This window comes from Pieris napi, chromosome 6, assembly GCF_905475465.1.
Source record: "Pieris napi chromosome 6, ilPieNapi1.2, whole genome shotgun sequence".
Lineage (NCBI taxonomy): Eukaryota > Metazoa > Arthropoda > Insecta > Lepidoptera > Pieridae > Pieris > Pieris napi.
Window position 1 is genome coordinate 7197912 of NC_062239.1, and position 20489 is coordinate 7218400.

General features: G+C 32.1%; 1 protein-coding gene and 1 long non-coding RNA gene across 2 annotated transcripts; one reads left to right on the forward strand and one right to left on the reverse strand.

The window, feature by feature from the left end:
• Positions 1 to 224: 224 nt before the first annotated feature.
• Positions 225 to 14091, reverse strand: LOC125050237 (TP53-binding protein 1-like). Its single transcript, XM_047649944.1, has 12 exons — positions 13800 to 14091; positions 12404 to 12519; positions 11936 to 11972; positions 9757 to 11854; positions 9174 to 9327; positions 7834 to 7927; positions 6913 to 7077; positions 5005 to 5219; positions 4099 to 4253; positions 3577 to 3796; positions 3268 to 3465; positions 225 to 2431 (listed from the first exon to the last, which is right to left on the reverse strand). The coding sequence occupies exons 1-12, from the start codon at positions 13822 to 13824 to the stop codon at positions 2297 to 2299; spliced, it is 3612 nt and encodes a 1203-aa protein (XP_047505900.1). The 5' UTR covers positions 13825 to 14091; the 3' UTR covers positions 225 to 2296.
• Positions 14092 to 14990: 899 nt separating this feature from the next.
• On the forward strand, positions 14991 to 16974 carry LOC125050472. The gene is made up of 2 exons (XR_007117146.1): positions 14991 to 15098; positions 16575 to 16974. It is a non-coding gene; the product is annotated as an uncharacterized LOC125050472 (long non-coding RNA).
• Positions 16975 to 20489: the final 3515 nt, after the last annotated feature.

Sequence of the window (20489 nt, forward strand, 5' to 3'; positions counted from 1 at the left end):
TGTGAGTACTGACATTTAGGTATAAATCATATACAGTGCAAACTTCCTAAAACGTCGAACTTGCTACTTTCGTTCGCTTGCATTCTTGTCCATACAATTATACATTACACCCATTCTAAATAACGTCAATGTAATTTCAACATATTAAGCCCGTAACGATTATATTATGTATTTTCGAAGACGAAATTGAAAAGATTCGTGGCGAGTATGTTCCTTTGTTTGTCTTTATTATTACAACTTGACTGTTGGCATCTGTTAAATAGTTACTATGTTTGTTGTAATTACTTTACAAGTACTAGACTATCGTTAGGTTATTAATATGTAATGTCTATATGTTCCTATATTAAATAAATAATAGTACTTTCAGCTTATATAATAGAGTTTACACTGTATTAGAAAAAAGTATTTTTATTTCAAATCAGAGTTTAATTCGACGTGTAAAAGTTTTTCATGACGGCAAAAACAATAAATTATAGAAAAGGCAATACTAATTAAATCACAAAATGTCTTACAAATATCTTTACAAGATAGTCAATGTACACTTGAGGCGCCTCATGTGCACATTATAAATACAAGTTAAATTGTACCAATAATAGTTGCTAAAACTTAATAATTTAAATTAGCCTAATTAAAAAGCACACAATAAACCTTGATTTCACATAAAAGTATTAATAATAAATGCAATAAAATATATTCAATGGTATTTTTGTATCTGTCATTCTTAATTAACCTGGATTAATTTTATATTAATTAAAAGATACTTTCTGTAATCTAAAACTTGAGACTGGTTTTACCAATTCTTATTAAGGTTAGTTAATTCAATGATAATTGAAATTATTACAGGTTTCAAATCGATCAGATCAGAACAAATTGAAACATGCGCCCATGTATCACGAGTTTGTTTTTGTATTAACACCCTTAAATATAAAACTTAATGAGAAAAACAATAAGTGTGAAACATACAGCAATACAAGAGTTATAGCAGATATTTCAAATATTGTAATACACCTTAACAAAGCAATAATCACCACCAATGATTAACTTTGTATGCAATAAATACCTAGACCCTATATCGCCAATCGAATGTCACGTGACACGCGTTATAACATTCCTGTATATAAATAAGAATGTTTGCACAACACAAGGATTTGAATAGTAAATTTTTGTATGGAGACCATGAGCAGTGCTGTGGCCAAATTTGGAACTATTAAAGGCCCCCACCATCACAAGTATGGAAAACGGTAGTCCTACCAATGATATCTTATGCGCTATTCGTATAGACAAATAGTCGAAAGTATCAAAATGTATCAGAGACTTAAAGTTATATTGAACGGCCCTACAGAACTGTTTTATTAAATAAGTGATTAAGCGTTATGTATTCCTTCTCGTCAAGGTGCAATACAATATATATTATAAAGAACTTATGATATTCCTCTGATGTAAACCCCAGAAAAAATAATCCTCTTAGAATAAGCATCAAACTAATGTTAGTTTAGTTCCATAATTATTTTCACACTACTTACACAATCTCAACACCTTATATTAAGTTTTTATATCATAATTGAATAAGTTTACAAGTGACAATTTACATTATTTTACACCAAATTTTAAATTTTTTTGAATTTCGAATATTCATGGTATATTTACATTTGAGTAGACCAGCGGAATGTAATTTAAATTTTCAAAAATATGAGATCTATACTAGTCCCATTACCCACTTTGGGACACCGGAATTAACTATTTCTGTGTATCGTGTCTTCTAGAGTAAAATATTTTGTCAAACTCAATTCAGTTATAATCTACCAAAGCATATCTTATAAAACTACCCACAATTCCATAGGATTAATAAAACAAAGTTGAACTTCAACACCATATGGACGGGAAGTACATTTAACACAAATGTTACAATGTATTAATAACTAATTATTTGAAAAAATTTAATTGTTACTTATTTTGTTGCTTAAAGGATATTAAATTTCTTTTTGTTGAAGAATTCTCTTGAAAGCGATTCATGTCATACAGTTAGTTATTTTTTGGCATGTCTATGTAATTAAAAAAAATGGAGTAAAGTTTGATTCAATACATACTTTACCTCCAGGTGGTGTTAAAAATACCGCTCTGCATACACATAGTTAACTAAACCATTTCATCAAAACCGATGTAAAGACCAAAGTCACTATCTTCGCTTGCACTTTTTAACCACTAGATGTCACTATCACTGTCACTGTGTCAATATCACTAGCACTCACAAGTGTCAAAATTCACGTATAATGAGCACCTTTTTAAAGTCCCAGGATCATTCGGGCTCAGTATACATGAATGAGAACCGATCGTGGCTGGTTGGGGGCAGAACTTTGCCTTCTATCAGGCACTGCTTCACCCACGTCGTGGAAACCAGGGGGATGTTATCTTGATTTGCCTTGTTTTGGACCTGGAACATAATAGTAATTTATGCAACTGTCATATAATAGAGCGTATTAAAACATGAGTGTAGTTTTTGTTTTCGCAGTATCAAAATAAGATTACACGAGTGTTTTTATACCTAATTATATGCAGTTGCATACACTACTTTATTCAATCTCATGGCTATAGGTTTTTACATTAAATAAAATGCAATATAAAATAAACAAAAGTCTGTAATTGGTCTATTGACTCGGAACCAGCGCGCTCACCACAGATTATGTGTACTTAAATTGAATTGAAACCTCCTTGGTCGGGACACATTGTACTTTAATAATCAAAAAAATATTTTAAAGCTTTGTTTTGTTAGGAGAACAATGCTTTAATTTAATTTTTTAATTTTCTTAAAGAAGTATGTAAATAAAATATGCCAATAAAAGTCTGTATTTCATTTCATAATAAAAGTAATTATGATACTGATGCATAATAAGGGTTATTTATTTATTAATTCATGTGTGTTTTAATATTTTCCTGTATAACGTTAATTTAATTTATCCAAATCCATTCTTGTAATTGTCTGTTTTTTGTCTTTTCTTTCTTGTTTTTTTTAATTTGTCAATTATGAAAAATACTTATTTGAGAAAGCTGTTAGGTTTATCCTTATACTTAAGTTTTATTTAAAACATGTTCTCCTACAATAAAATAAATATCTTTATTATATTGGTATTAACAATAGTAAGGGATACTGAACATTTTCAAGAACTCCAATTAATGCCCTTGACATTTGTTATTTACGTTTATAGATACAAAAGAGACCTTTAAAATTTTCATTCTAGTTTCTATTTCAAACGACAATAGTATTTGTACCTCATGTGGGCAATCCCAGTCGGTGACCAAAGCATATGCTCCAGACATGTTCAAGTCTTCTTCGTTCACAACTCTGGTAGATGCCCCGGCGAGGCTACAAACGCGGTCCCAAAACTTGACAAATGTGTCCTGTTCCCCACATATCAGGATCACTTTGTCCTTGAAGAATGTCGGGTTCCGTTTACCAGATGATGGGACCTGGAAAATCCGTTATATGAGAAAAGATTTTTCACATGTATTAATATTTTTTTCATAGTTTGTTGATGTTGTGTTGATCGACCCCACCCTTTTTGGTCACATTTGACTTACCCAATTGATAAAAGCGTTCGTATTTAGCGCAAGGCCTGTCGGAAGGGCGTAGGCATCTATGTCCAACAAACGCCCAGAACTGCAGCTCATTATCACCCACCCGTGGGAGACAGCGCGAATGTCCGCGGCAAGGCAAAGTATGTACTTCATTGTTAGACAAGGCCGGGGTGCGATAAGTTTGCACACGGAATATTTGTTCTTGGGCACGTCTTCGAAGTCACTGAAAATTTTATTATTATTAAATGTGCAATACAATTCATATTTAAAAACTATTTGAATATAGTCTTAGCGGAAAGAGAACCGGCCTGTAGTTTTTAAATTATTTCAATTCATATCACAAGTGCTACTCTCATTGTAATATTTTTCTCGCCTCATAACAAAAAAAATGAATTTTCTTGTTCAGAACTTATAAGAATGGAAAATTGACCTTTGTCTAAAATTTGTTTAACCAATTAATTATATAAATTTGCGTAGTTACTTATAATTTCTTACAGAAGACTAATTTATGGATTTGTTTAATACCTATAGACAGTTCCACCGCCGGCTTCCAACTGCTCTCTCAATCGCTCCTTATTGAAAGGCCGGTTACAGAAGACTAAGTCCTCACTGTCAGTACCAACCATAGAAGATGACGTCTCTCCATCTTCCTCTGATGAATAGTGACGCGTTTCTTGGTTCTGAAATATTCAAATAAAATTAATACTTGTTATTTTATAAGATGGATTAGATTATACTTTTGAATAAATAAATCAAAGAATATTAAATATCTTTAAATAATTTTACTTGCACAGACACATTTTTTTATATCATAAGTCTGCCATGAAACATAGATTCGTTAATATTTTTACAGATATCAATTCCTATAGCAGATAATTTAACATAATATGTTTGGTAGTATAAAAAAATGGTAACTAAAAAAGTTTCTAAAACGAGTTAGTTAAAAATTAAATAATAATTAGGCAACAAAAATATTAATCAAAATAAATTTATTTTTATAATTTCTCTCATCTTCCTTTTCTCAATTTTTATTTTGTCCTGTTTTGTTTTGTAGTAAATAAAGTATTATTATTATTATCCTAAACACATCGATCCAAAAAAACATAATGCAGCGCTCTGTGGGCAAATTTGGAACAAAACGAAAGCAAGAATTTAGCTACAACTTGGGGAAAATTGGTTTCAAAAGTATCGTAAAGTTTGTATTAACGCCTAAGTTTTGTTCACTCAATATTTAATAATGTAATTAATACCTTCAAATGAAAGTTATAATATATGTATATTACATCTTATCGACAGGCTTGCTTTGTTTTAGAGTTTTTAGTGGATTGAAGCGAAGAAGTTACACTAATACTAAGCATCAATGACGGATTTTAAGGCGAAATAATTTATTAAAGGATGATAAAAAATTACTAAGAATTAATTTTGCCTTACCCTTTCAGTTTCATTTTCAGAAATTTTCCCTCGTACAGGTCGAGGTTGATCAGTGCAAGTGAGTAAAAAGTGAAGTCCCGCAAAAATAGTGCTCCCCGCAGTGGGTATTGGCCCTAGCATGGACACAGTGTCTTCGTCGTTCTCAAACTTGGTTAACTTGGAATTCTTCTTGCCTATATTTTGCTTCGCCGCACCTTTCAGTTGTAAGGGCCCAGCTAGTTTTAAATGTTAATATTATTTCATACTAGATATAATAGAGTTTATAGAAAATTTTATAGTTTCATAGTCCTTATATATGTCACCATAAAATTGTAAACACCGTTAGATTGTAATCTATCTCGCGAGATTATAAACTGTCGAAAGATTGTGAACCTCAACGATCTGCTTACAATTTAACGTATTATTATTCGGTAGTTATATGAAATTGTTGGGAAGTAAAATTAATCTGTAATTGACCAAAGAAGTTTGAATGATAACTAAGTTAGTGTAGTACAATCTACCGAATAATAATACGTTAAATTGTAAGCTGAGGTTCACAATCTTTCGACAGTATATAAACTCGCGAGATAGATTACAATCTAACGGTGTTTACAATTTTACGTTAACATATATAAGTCAGAGAGATATGCTCCTTCAAGCGTCCATCGAGATTAGTTGTTGTTTTATTTACAATGCATTCATAACGCTAATTTTAGTATTGTCTTTTATTGACATAACCTTTACACATTTAAAGAAAATAATTTTTAACCGGATTAAAGTTATGTATATTATAAATTTACAATTCTTTTACATCATTTTAAATTTAACCGACGTTTCGCGTGCTTTACAGCGTGCGTGGTCACGGTGACTGAAGACAAAAGGTGTTGAATGTCAAAAAAGTATCACAGCTGTAGAAAAAGTTGCATTATCTGTATTTATTTCCAGGGAGTTTGTATCGACTAAAAGAGTTGGTATCGACTAAAGGGTTTTGGCAGAAATGGCTCACGGTTTACATAATTTTAAATGAAACGTCGATTAAATTTAAAATTATATAAAATAATTATTGTAAATTTATAATAATACATATCTTTAATCCGGTTAAAAAGTGTTTTCTTTAAACGCTAATTTTATCTATATATCTCATAAACTTTACTACTTCTTCAAATTAACTGAGCATCTAAAGTAACTTTATCGTGATATTCAAAACTATTGTTCATACCAGTGGCGTAACTATACCATCTGGGGCCCGTGGCAAATTCTTTTGATGGGGCCCTATCATTAAAAATCATCACGTTGTACACTGTTATAACTACGAGATTTTCAGCGTACTCAATTACACGTTGTATATGTCCCACTAATGGCCAAAGAGACTCATTGGTCTAGTGGTTCGTACCCGTGACTGCGAAACCATGGGTTCCGGGTTCGATCCCCGGCTGAGACGAACATCGATGTGATGAGCATTTGGTGTTGTGCTTAGGTCTTGGGTGTTTAAATAAGTATAACATATGTATTATGTATATGTCTATCTATCTATAATATGTATGTATATCCGTTGCCTAGTACCCATAACACAAGCTTCACCAGCTTAGCATGGGACTAGGTCAATTGACCTAATTGAAAGAAATAGAAAACTAGAAAATTCACACCAATAAAAAAGACCTCCTCTCTTAGGCGAGTGGGAATGGTCTGTAGTCCCAACGCTAGCCCAACGCGTATTGGAGACTTCACATTCATCCATAGAACATAATCTCTTGGGCAGGGGCCCTCTTGGGTCGGGGGCCCGTGGCATTTTGCCAGCCCTACCATTGTTCCGCCTCTGGTTCATACAATCTATGCAACAGTACCCAAAAAATATTATAAGCGCCACCTATCGATTGAATGCAATAATAAAAATTATTTATACTGCCATCTATGAACTAAACGACTAACCTTTGACTCCATCAATTTTTCTCGGCGTTTTCTGTACTTCAGGTTCAACACCAGCCACTTCTTCCAACCTCACGGGTGGCGCCGAGTTGCTGCTTTCACTCATCTCACTGCTCTCACTCGCGACACGCTTTCGACCGGGTGTTGGCGCGCTTTTTGGTTTCACGCCTGAAAATTGTAATATTACAAATGAATTACATAATATGAAACAACCTAACCAATTTGTTAAAGACACTGGAAGGAACTAGCGTTTAAGATACAGGCTATGCCTAGTTTAATCGCTAGTGCACATATAATTATTTTATGTACGAGGTTGACCAAATTAATAGTGAAAACACAACGATTCGTTGCATATTGTATGTTTATAACCTTTAGAATGTAAGTACAAAATGTTTTTCGTCAAATAAAGTGTTTTTTTTATTTGTTTTTTTAATTAATATTATATTTATCATGAAATAAATTAATATTGCAAATACCAATAGATAGGGTTAATATGCACATTAACACTCATATTAATTAGCTAGGATGTGTTTTTCACTGACCAGAACAGTAAAAAAAACGTGTGTGTACTTATGTACGTACACGCGTAAGAAGTTATACTAATTCTTTGGCGTAACAAGATAAAAATCTTTAAAAAAAATTTTACTCTAAGTTTGTAGAAAAACGACACTAACAATATAAAAAATTAAATATTGACTATAGCTAACTTCAGGGTGTCGGGTTTTTTGTGACGGTGTGCGTAAGCATAGTAAAAATTTACTCTCATAATTATTCCCTAACGCGCCAAAATAAGTATACCTTCAAAAGCAAAAGCAGTACATCCACGGACATCCCTATAAAAAATACTCTCTTTATAATAATACTAATTTAAATGCAATGTAATCACAGATGATAACCAATTTTTTTAAAGCATCACCTACTTACCGGAAGTAGATGCTTTAGGGCTCTTGGGTGATGAGATGCGTTTCCTTGCACTGGAGTTAGCGGCTTTGTCTCGACTGCGTGCGCTTCGAGGACCCTGTATAAAGTCAATTTTGTTTTTTATAGAAGTTTATATAAACGGTAACCGTTATGTATACAGTTTATTTACCATAGACTATAAAAACTTCTTATTTTTTCTTCGAAGCTTCAAAAATAAGAAAAAGAACAAACGGAACTGGACTGGACATATAATGAGGACTAACAAAGAAAAATGGACTAAGGATGTAATAGAGTGGTATCCGAGGAACGGGAAAAGAAAACGAGGAGGTCAAATTAAAAGATGGGAGGACGATCTACCAAAAGGATGGAGGTCTGCCAAGGATAGAGAGACGTAGAAACAATTGAGATAGACATCCTGACCAAAGTGGTTGCTAATAAATTATTATTTTCGCTATGTAAATTAGATTTAAGAATACTACTGCTAAATAAGAATAGCATGTAAGTTAAAAAGGTCAGCGAATAAAGGGCTTTTATTATTAATACTATTATTATAAAAACTTCAGACATTTTAAAAACATAAAAAAAATGTGTGCGTGTACTAGGTGTACACACGTAAGAAGTGAAACTTCTTTATGAACTTATTTTTCGAAAAATGATCTACTATATGCAACTTTACAGAAATTGGTTAAATAAAGTTAAATTAGATTAAGTTCAACAAAAGGCTTTTATTATCATAGACATGAATACAAATACAATTATTTTATTTTAACTTATTACTGTACTACTATGTAGTACTAAGATTATTACAGAATTTCATTAATTGTAATAGAATTATTAGTATTACTATCATTGTTATCGTTATTATATTTTTTTGTTACTAATGGCTTCGAATCTCTTCGGATCAACCGTGGTAGGGACAAGAAAAAGATGGCGCGTAACCGAAAAATGTGACAAATGTGTGAAATTTTTTTTCCAACGCCGATAAAGAAGTTTGACTTCAAAAAGCAACATGGCGCGTAACCTGCTACAAAATTTCTCCCATACGTCGATAAAGAAGTTTCACTTCAAAAGATGGCGCATAACGGAAAAATGTGACGCGTAACGAAAAAATTTTACACTAAATTTTTTTCCAACCCCGATAAAGAAGTTTCACTTCAAAAATTGTGGAATAGAATTTTAACTTAAGATTGTATTGTGATAAACATATAATTTAAATTTTGATATGCTTTTGCAATGGTTTTGATGGCCATCATTAAATTATGGCGATAGGAAATTAAATGCAATAATTGTATTCAAGGTATAAAAGTCTGTTGATTAGTTTTACTGATCAGTTTTTTAAATACCTGTATAATATTGTCCAAATCCAATTCCCGGTTGTGCCGTCGTCTTGGAGTAGAAGGGCTGAATGGAGAGCGGGGCCGACCTGACTCCTTGAGAGACTTAGCTTGGTCCTCCGTTAGGTAGAGCTCACTTGCCGTTACTATCACTATAGTGTCGCTGTAAGAAAAGAAATTCGTCTATTGATCTTAGTCTTTTATTGAGCTAGTTTTGACGTGATAACGTCTTTAAAATCGTTTTAGTCGGGTGACATGTTCAGAAACTTGTGTCACACCAAAACCTCACGAGCGCGATCGCAGGTATAACGAGAGAGAGACGGACCGATCTCCCGTCTCATCTCGAGCGCTGCCAGTCATTCCGTGAATGTATGAAGAAAAATGTATATCATAGTCGAATAAGTAAACTTGTCATTTTACACCCGAAATTTATCATCAAAAGTGTGAATAAAACGATAGATGTAATTTAAAATTTGAAAAAAATGTTATCTTCATTAATTCCTTACTTCCCAAAAACTTATATCACCAATAAGACGTTATTTAATATAATTAACTTTCCATATGTTTATGGCGTAGTAAAAAAACTGCTTACCCATCCGTAGTACATCTGTATGTAACAGTCCCACTGCTGTTTTCTTCAACATCGAGTACCAATCCCGGCTCATAATTTTGCTCTTCATCAACTAACGCATACACCGACTGTCCCTGCAATGGCAACTTCTTCATGTCACCAAATATTATGAAGTCATCCAAAAGTACTTTGCTCTGACCGTCGTCGAATTTAATAAGATACTTATTCGGTTCCGTTATTTCCAGAACCTTCCCGGAATAGTAGCGTTTATCCACCCATTTGGCTAAGACAACTGTGTCAGGGGCAAATCCTGGGTATTCCGGCTTTGCTACAACTTTTTCCACAGGCGTAACCGGTCTCGGTGAGGTAGGCCTGCGTTGCTTCTTCAGTTTTGTAACAGACTTAGGTGTTCCAACCAGACTAGCCAGTGGTTTCTCGTCTTTGGAGTCCCTAGGTGATTTTGGCGACATCTTTCCATCGCCGTTGGTTGGTGGCTCTGGCGAATTTATTTCGGCAAATTCAGCTTCTTCGTGCTGTGTGGGCAATAAAGCCCGTTTAGCTTTCCCTACGATTGGTCTTCGACCTCGCACTCTTGATTTCTTTAATGAGCTCTTCGGCGTTGCTTTATCCAATTTCCCTATTTCTTCAGGGCTGGCACTCCCGTTGCTTAAAGGATCTGACGTTTGTATTCCTATGGAAATTTTATCATCGTGCATTGAGCGATTACTATCATCGTTTGCGTCTCTAATATGGGAAAAGATTTCTTGAAGTTTTTTCATCAAACCATCATATCCTTTCACTGATGTGGATGGGTTGGAGACAGACTTCCTGGGTGGTTGGGGAACAACAAACGCCCCGTCGCTGGTTCGATTGCTTGATGCAGATGTTGAACTAACAGTAGAAACGAACGATGATCTATTCGGCAGGTTGATTACTCCCCCACTAGTTACACTAGACGGTGAGGTACTGGTTGATATATCGCCTAAGTAAGGGTCGATCGAGAACCGTTTCGATATCCGTTGATACTCTTTGCACATGTCCATTCCTATATCATTGTCAGTTCTGACGACATACAAGGATAAAAATTCGCAATCTTCATTATGCGACACATGGATATCGAAGACTGGTATATGAGGTGTACTAATGGGTATGGAATGGCCATTTTGTAATGGCGATATAGTTGATGGTGTCGTCGTATTGCTAGCTCGGAAGGACTCGATTTTCCCGCGTGTTCCCTTGTTTCCATTAAGTTTAGAACTATCAGGTGTGATGTTATCGCAAGATATATTTTTAATTGCAACATTATCACTTGGAGTTGAGGAATTCCCATTAGATAGTTTTGAAATCAGTTTTGATTTTGGCGGATGCTGCTCAGGACTATCTAGCCCTATCGAACTCAAGCTGTCTGTGCTTTCTTGGTCAGTTGTTTTGCCTTTATTGTATTCCTTACTAATTGCATTAGATAAAGTGTCTGAACAATCGTAGCCTTCACTTTTTGCCTTTTTAATTTCGCCAGGAGCAAGGACTTCATCTCTGTTCTTAACAGAAGTTGGTTCACTATTATAATTAACAAGTTTTTCATCTTCAACATTTTCGGGTGACGGCGTTAGAATCAGACGCACGTTTTGCGAATCATTCATTTCATCTGGGTTATTTTCTTCAGGAATCGTCTCTGGAATCCCTGGAGGTGGTATTTCCTTGACAAACTCAACACTGGGTCTTGGACTTCCTGTCGTAACTTCCATTTTTTTAAAGTATGTTTGTTTTTTCGTAATTTTAAGGTGATTGATTAAATCAACACTCGCGGAACGTGACTTTGGTGTTTTGGGAGTTTTAGAAGTGGTATCCTCGGCACTGTTACTTCTTTTAGTAATTTTTCTGGGGCTAGATCGAACAGGAGTACGGACTCGTGAAGTGGATGGTAATTCATCTTCCAAATTTCTTTTTGCTACACTAGTTATTTCCATCACTTCATTATCCAAGGATTGGGTATCACACCAAGGTGTTGCAATATTTTCAGTTTCGGGTGCTATAACATCTGGATCTAATTTTAGTATTTTTGCACTATTGTCAGTGTTTTCATCCGAGTGTTTTCTTTTTGGTGGAGCAATTGTAGGATCTGCAAATTTAATTATAAATTCTAATAAAAACTGGGGAACTTGTATGCATTTGCTTTATTTTAACTCAGGAAATTACAAACCTTGAATATTGGATTCAAAAACAGTTGGGTCCTTAATCTGAAAAATTAAATTTTCTAAATATACATTTTTTCTTTTGAGCAACTCAATCACTTATTCATTTCATTTGGTTAACGGGAGCCTAACGTTACTTTCTTAGCAAAGATCTAACAGATAACAGAGATTACATTAACATATTAACTATGATCATAGAAAATAAGTTATTTATAGCACTTTTACAAAAATACAAACTTGCCACAAAATTTCCTAGAACATTTAATGTTCCATATTATATACAATGTTATATTTTAAAAGGTTTAAATTTGTTGCATGTTTAATATAATATAAGTATACTTTGGTTTTACTAATAAATATTAGTTATTATTAATTTATTTTGCAACTTTAAATTAGGCACTGTTTAAGTATAGGCCCCTACTCCATTTTCTGTCTTATACAAAATGAGTACTTTTAAATTATAAAAGAAAACACACCTCAGCACTATCATTAATGACTACAACATCATCCGGCTCATACACTGGGCTCTCGGGGAACAGACTTAGCGATGTATCAGCCTCTGCAGTAACTTGATTCACTTGCTCATCTAGAACTAAGCATATCTCATTCAAATATAGTAGAATCAATTTCTCCACCGTTAAAGAAATCTTTCTTTTAAATAAATAAAAATGAACAAAACAAGAGATATTTTCTCATATAATGGTGTACCATTATTATATTAGTAAACATAATATTATTGAAACCAAGTCGACATTACTTCCATAAATTTTGTTCATATTACAAGTTTTTAATTTATAACTTATACATTAAGAAAAACAATAACAGATGTTATCTATAATAATAGCAAAATCAATCATGTGTTAAAAAACACGAGTTGTAGATACAGATATTAAGAAGCATATAAGATCATATGATAAATTTTATAAGAAATATATATATATAAATATATAATATATATAATATATATAAATATTAATATATATAACGAAATATATAAATTTTACAAATTACAATTGATCCTACTTTTTATTAAAAATATATTAAGTTATTACTTCTATAGATAAGTATAGAACTATTAACTATTATACGATTTGAAGATAAAAATTTAATTTTTTAATCAGTCCTATATTCAACTAACCAATAAATGTAGTCAATGTAAAGTTCTTGGGTAATTATTCATAATCACTGTTACTATAGATTTATGGATGGTCACAAATAATAGTGAGAATGTTTATATGCTTAACATAGGTAAAATTAAAAAGCTATAAATTAAAAAAAATATAACTGCAAATTTTTGAATTCTTATAATAATATAAATAATTTTTATCAATACAATAACAATGAGCTGAGAGATGGTTTAACAAGTTATTGATTAACCCGTAAATGTATTGAAGTTAGCAACAAAAACCTGCCCACTGTCATTACATTGCATAACCTCAAAATAAATAAACTGTGACATTGATTATTGAACAAATTTGTTGTTCATCCCTTGCAGCTATTATCATACCATAATTTCTCATTTTCATCATTCTTGTAAAGAAACAGATATTAATATACAAATTTTCATATGAAACACAATAATACCATAATTATATATTAGTTTTGTACACACAACCAATTTGAATGACATGAATGTTTTCAGTTTCTGGGGCATTAAACTATCGTCTAACAAGATTAATTCATAGAATATCATATCAATTGTTGAATAACGTTAAATAATAAACTGAATACATTTAAAAATCATTAGAATTCATATAATACAATTTTTAAATAGAACAAGAAAACGTGAAACCATCAACCATCCCAATTTGCTCATGTTTTCTTCAAGCCGAAACAAATTAACACGTATCTTTGATATCTGGTTGTCATTACCTTCTTTATTAGGGGATAAGGCCATTGCACTGAGTTTTTAGATTGATTTCTCTGTGAATCCAAGTATATTCGACGGAATATGCTGAACTGGCGCGTATTATCACTATAGCATCTGTCACTACCACAAGATATCTAAAAAGGACATTTAGAATTGAATTAGCAAAGAAAATGATAAATACTGTCGATTTCCATTTCTACATAGATTTAAGAATGAAAATTTAGAAATTATATTAAGGTATTTTTTATTTCAAAAATTGCAATAATGAAAACGTTCCGCCGCTTGTTGATTGAGGAAGTGTTGCTAGAATAATTAAGTCATTGTCAAAAAATATTTGTCAGCTTAGTTTTTTATACTAGCAACTGCCACAATAGAAGAAATAAATATTTTTTAGAAGCCTGGAATTTTTTCAACGTTTTAACCGACTTAAAAAAAGCCATAGGAAAAGCTAATCTATTTGACCTATTATTTATTTTTATTACTTTAACTGTTTTTAGATTAAAGTTCATAACTGATGACACTTGACTGTGTTACGACGTTTCGGGTAATGAGAATTGAGCAGTGTATATTAAATACTTCACTTTATAATTACGTGTGTAATTTAATTAGAATTATTAAGTATCGTTTGCAGTAGATGGCAGGTATATTAAATTGTTTTCTTTCACAATAAGCTTACTGAGGAGAGTAACATCAATCAATCATAGACCTAAAAACTTTGTCACCAGCTGTGATAAATTTGGCAAATACTTTGTTCCCATTTAATAATTTATAAATACGTACAATTCTGTAATAATTTAAGGCTATCATTTACTTCAATAGTTTGAGTAAACACTAAATTCAAAATGCCGAAAAGGCTCGACGTGTATTATTGTTTTTGCAATTTGCCAACAGGTGGCAGTATTACCAATGTTACTGCAAAGCGAGTAAAATCAAAGACGTTATATTAAAATGATACAGAACTAGATGGCATTTTTAATAATTTTATCATATTCGATAATTAAAATGAAATTCTAGATTCTACCGATATGAATTTTCCTGAAACTGAAAACTGGTTATCTATGCAATAATAATAATCAAGTTAAATTATATATAGTTTAACAGGTCAGCTAGGAAGGCTTAAAATGATTTATTTACAGTCAGTTCACAATGCGCCCGCTTAAGAAGGTACTTGAATAACATCACGTAAAATATTATGAAATAATGTACGAGTCAGTTTTTGTTTTTGGCACTAAAATATTTCCTGAGACGAAACGCGACGCTATTTCTTCCTTGCCACTAGAATTATCTTGGAAAATATTTTCGTGAGTATTTTGTATTTGTTTCTTAGATACTGTCATTTAGGTAGTAGTGTAACTTGAATTTTGGCGTGCTTACAGTTTCGAAAAAGACATAATATAATGAAGTGATCTGTACAGATCACTTAAATAATGTTTTTTTCGAAGTACCCTAATATTACCTTAATATTTTTTCGAGTAGTACCCTAATATTTGTATAATCTTATAATATTTTAGCAAAATGGTGTAGGTCTATACAATTACAAACAATACCTATCTTTTTTAAAACGAAGTTTCATCTGACTGTTTTGTACTTTATACAATAACTAAATTAATTGATGTAACTTAAAATAACTTAAATATAAAATATGATAGTAACTAGACAGTTATTAATTTTATTTTATACGTAAGTAAGTTAACGTCTTTATAATAGAACCTTTATAGTTCACAAAAAAACTCTTCATATAATTTAAACTGTAGTAGAAAGTAATACCATGAATTTATCATTAAACCCAGAATTAATGTTAGAATAAGGAACGAATCAAAATTATTAAATAATGTTCCCGTTTCCAGTTACTTAGATGATCGAAGTTTATGCATTGTTTGTCGAGCGTGTAAAGTATGGGAGCGGATAATATTAGCGAATAAAAATTTAAGAAGACGCTTAAATCATTTTGAATTAGCTATAAAGTTTGGCTCCGACAAGCGAGCGAAGTTGTACAAGGCGAATAGAAAAATCCCGAAGAAGAAAAATTTTCTTGAGCTGAATAAATGTAAAGGTGTGTATTTATTATAAGGACTTTATATGTTATATATTATATACTAGAATTCGCGTCACGGGTCACATGGACAAAGATTATTTTTTGAAGTAAAATTCGGTAAATTTTTTATGGATGAAACGCAATAATAATAATATTAGCGTCACGAAGATGTGCAGCGTTTTTGTCGAAGAAAAGGGAGAGAGCGATTGAGACCGATTGTGAGTGAGGAGGCCAAATTATGTAAAATTAAAATTTCGTAAAGAGAATTTATGATATGTATTAGTATTTTATATTTTGTGCAACATAATTTATTGAAATCTGAAATGACGAATTGTAAATTAAAATGCCACGTGTTTTTATCATCGAAATTTTTTTTTTTATTTGTATTAATTGTCGACACTTAATATTTTAATGACAATTAAATTAATTAAATTCCTAACATATTATCTTCCTTTTTCCCTCCCTCTAAGTCTCGGAAATCTAAAGTTTTAGAATAAATATGAACATGACTTAAAAATTTGTGCCAAAGAAGTTTCACTTCTGACATGTGTACTTTTTACGCACTTTTTTTTTATAAGAAGATATATGTATGAAAACAAAAGCTGTCGTTTAGTTCATGATTCATGACCCCACAACTCTATACAACATTCCTTCAAGAGTCAATTTCACTTTAATTTATAATAGTACATGTTAGACTGATAACGTTAAGGAAATGTAAAAAAAAGCTATTATTTTGTTTCAGTGAGCTCATCGACAGCGAATATGATATCATCAAAACGAGGGGGTGACGACTTATTTGTTTGTACCAAACGGTACAGGTTATTTTAATATATAGAACTATAAAAGCGAGTTATAAATATGTAAATGTCACCGTAAAATTGTAAACACCGTTAGATTGTAATCTATCTCGCAAGATTGTAATCTCTCGAAAGATTGCCAACTCAACGTACTGCACACAATTTAACGTAATATTATTCGGTAGATTGTAATCTATCGAAGTGAAACCGTCAAATTACAATCTTAAAATTGCCAAGTTTACGGTGTTTATAATTTTACGGTGACATATATAAATAAATGACTAACATTATTAGCAATTTTAAAGATCAATTAGAATGAAAGTAAAAATACAACTTTACATTGAATGCGTAAATATATTTATTGGAAAAGATTTTATCGATTTTCCGGTAATCCCCTATACAATTAACACAATGCTACCAGGCTTCTGTTAAGACAGACCTATTATTTGTACAGTTCATAAATTATATGTACCACAGCAGTCTAAAACATAATATCTCAATGATATTATATGATAAAGCATTGTGGACGCCGGAAACAGGATGCACTGGTGTCAGATGTTCAAGGGCTCTCAGCTCAAAGGAGGATGTTACAATTTCGGGCTCTTATCTCGAAAGCCTTGATCAATATCTCTTGACCCCGTAGATTTTATTCTAACGAAGGTTTTGAGGTTAAACTACTTAGCCGCATCGGTGGTATCCATTTGTAGGCGTTAATTATGTAATTCTATGAAGAATCACGATAATAGTGACAATAAAAATGCAATTATAAAAAAAAAATCCAGTGGCGCTACAACCTTTTGAAGCCTGGTCGTCAGATCTCTTAATCTGTTTCATTATCATTTGTCAATCTAATAGGCAAGTAGGTGATCGGTCTGACACACGCCGTCGACTTTTTGGGTCTAAGGCAAGCCGGTTTCCTCACGAAGCGAATGTTAAATGCGCACATAGACAGAAAGTCAATTTGTGCACAACCGGGGATCGAATCTAAGACCTCAGTGATGAGAGTCGCACGATGAAGCCACTAGGCCAATACTGCTCTTATATTTTTTATATCGAATTATTTTCCGAAACTCCTGCAAATATTCGCCGAGAATAAAGATAGGAACAGATTTCAAGTATTTAATAATATGTTATTACAGTGATCAAGCCTAAAGAAGCTAATAAGTAAATTTGTTACACATAGTTTGATATAAATAACTACAGACATATTATATATACAAGTATATAATATTAAATATTTAGTAAAACAATAAAATATCTTAGGTTAGTTTGTCTAATAACTTCCCTTCAATTAAAGTGGTCAACGAACCCAAAATAATTCCTTTATAGAATCTTATTACGAACAGATGGCTTTTAAGATAATTGGAATTTAATAATTACAGTCCCCTCATTAAGTATTTTAAAGCGAAAACCTTTTCAATAATCACTGTACTATGACATCCTCTTAATTTAATTAAACCGAGACATTTGACTGAAGAGAATCATTTAGTTAATTTCGCGTATCCGTGATTTTCGTTGTTTTGATTTGATCTATGATACTTTCGCGTGATTTATGATATATATTTTAAATATTGCCTGGCCACCTACTGATGACATCACGAAGCATGCAGACAGCAAATGGAGGAGGCCTACGTCCAAACGATGGACCTAAAACAAGGCTGATGATTAAACTACAGACTATTTACTTCTAACTAATCCAAGATAACTGGAAAATAGTTTATGGTATTTGAACTTGGATAATTACTTGTGGTAGTACGGTTTAGTTTAATATAAATTAGTGTTTAAATGCTAAGATATACAGAAATTTTACAGTTAAATATTTATTATTATATTAAATATATTAACAAAAACTAACTGCTGTGGAGTGTGGTCTCTGGCAGAATGAGTGCTGTGGAACAGTCTGCTCCTCAGCATAATGCTGAGCCAGGGCCAATTACCATCACAGCACACACGCATTACACACTTAAATAGTACCGATCTCTTTAAAATAAAAAAAAATGTTATCTTTCTTTGTTTTTCGATTATTGTTATGTTGTGTGTTTCTGTGTGTGTGTTTTGTTAGTAATAAATGTTATGTCTATGTTTATATTATGCGTGTTTTATAAAGCTGTTAAGAAGTATGACTGAAGGTTAGCGATGACATTGGATTAGTATAAGTTATATGTAATTTCCGTAGTTCCATAGATTATTGACACAACTAAGTATGAAACGTACGTAAATAAGAAAAAACATTTCCTTTATTACTCTTCTGATAAATAATGTTACCAGCTAAATAATATATTCGTATTTTCAAATCCCTGTCTTACAAATACACAGTTCTATTCAACCAAAAACCATCTCCGGTGATACATAACGTCGCCGTCCATCCATCTTGATTTGCACGTCTTGTATCACAACGCATATGGCGCGAAAATTGAAAAATTGCGACACAGATAAACAATGATAAGGAAAACACATAATGCGAAGGATATAAATGTCCTTTACAGACGATTTATTACGTAAGTACGTAAGGTTTTTACATTTTTGTGTCTTATTTAAACCTTATGGCAAAATTATTAATTCAAATAGACAGATTACATAGTTTAGTGGTATTGTGAATACAAAGAGATCGTTACTACAAAATGGCGGATTCATTTTTTTCAATCTACGTGTAAATGCGTGAGTGTGCGAGCGTGTCAAATTTCTATTATTCTTTAACTCCACTATTAGATTATAGGTTCAATTTTCATATATATTACGACAAAATCATTTAATAAAACTTATTTTATTTGACGATTACTATACGTTTGGTTCTTCTATATCTAACCTAAAAATCTTTGCTGGATTAAAATTGTATATATTGAAGAGTATTCTAATAGCAGCAAAATAAAAGTACAGACATTTATACATTTTCCATTTAAAGTTTATTAAAACAATATTTTGCTTCAGCTGACAGAACAGTTGTCAAAGGAAATACAAAATCCATTATCCAATACGTTTTTGAGTCACATATAACGCTCAATCTCGGCACTGAATGTTGCCATAAATCTTCATTGTGTTTCCTAGCCTTCATGGTCGCTCCCACATCGTACTTAAATGTTTCAGACTATACAAGATGTACCTTCATACAAAAAGCCACTATATAAAAATTGTTTATTTAATATTCTCAGCTACTACTTACAGACACGAAACGGTCAAACCTTTCCTTTTGTTGAAAACACCCCTCCAGACATGCCTCTTCGCTAAAAAAGCAAGAAAAATCACCCTTGCCTTTTTAACAAACATGAAAACCTTTTTGACACGGACAGAATACATTTTTCAATGCAATAAAACGATTGTCCCTTTTGAATACTAAGGATACGAAAATTGCGGACAGTTCTATACAAATTTGCGTTTAAAATGTGGGTTTTTGTGTATTATCTTGTGCCTGCAAATTATTCTGCAATTTTGTTGGATTGTCACTGTTCATTAAAATCAGTTTAGCAATTTAAGCGAGTAGGCGTGGCGAATAAATTAGAGAATCTTTTTAAAGAATTTTAAGTATTAATAATCTTGTACAAGTTATAGAAAATTTGGTGTGCATAATATGTAATCAAGATTTAAAATCATATACATTTAACCTAATTGTAGCTATTACATAGCTATTAACATACTTTGATAAAGATAAGATAATATTTTAATTAATTTTCAAGTTTGTATTACGGTTCTTTTCTTATTATCGGAAGACAAATTCTTTGTTCAATTAAAAAGTATTTAATTACCAACTTCATCGCCTTGGTGAAAAAAATATCTAATTTCCCGCCTTTGTAACTACGACAGTCTATATAAGGTCATTTTCTTTTTTAAAAAGTTAATTGACGTTCGTCGTGCTGGCATATTGA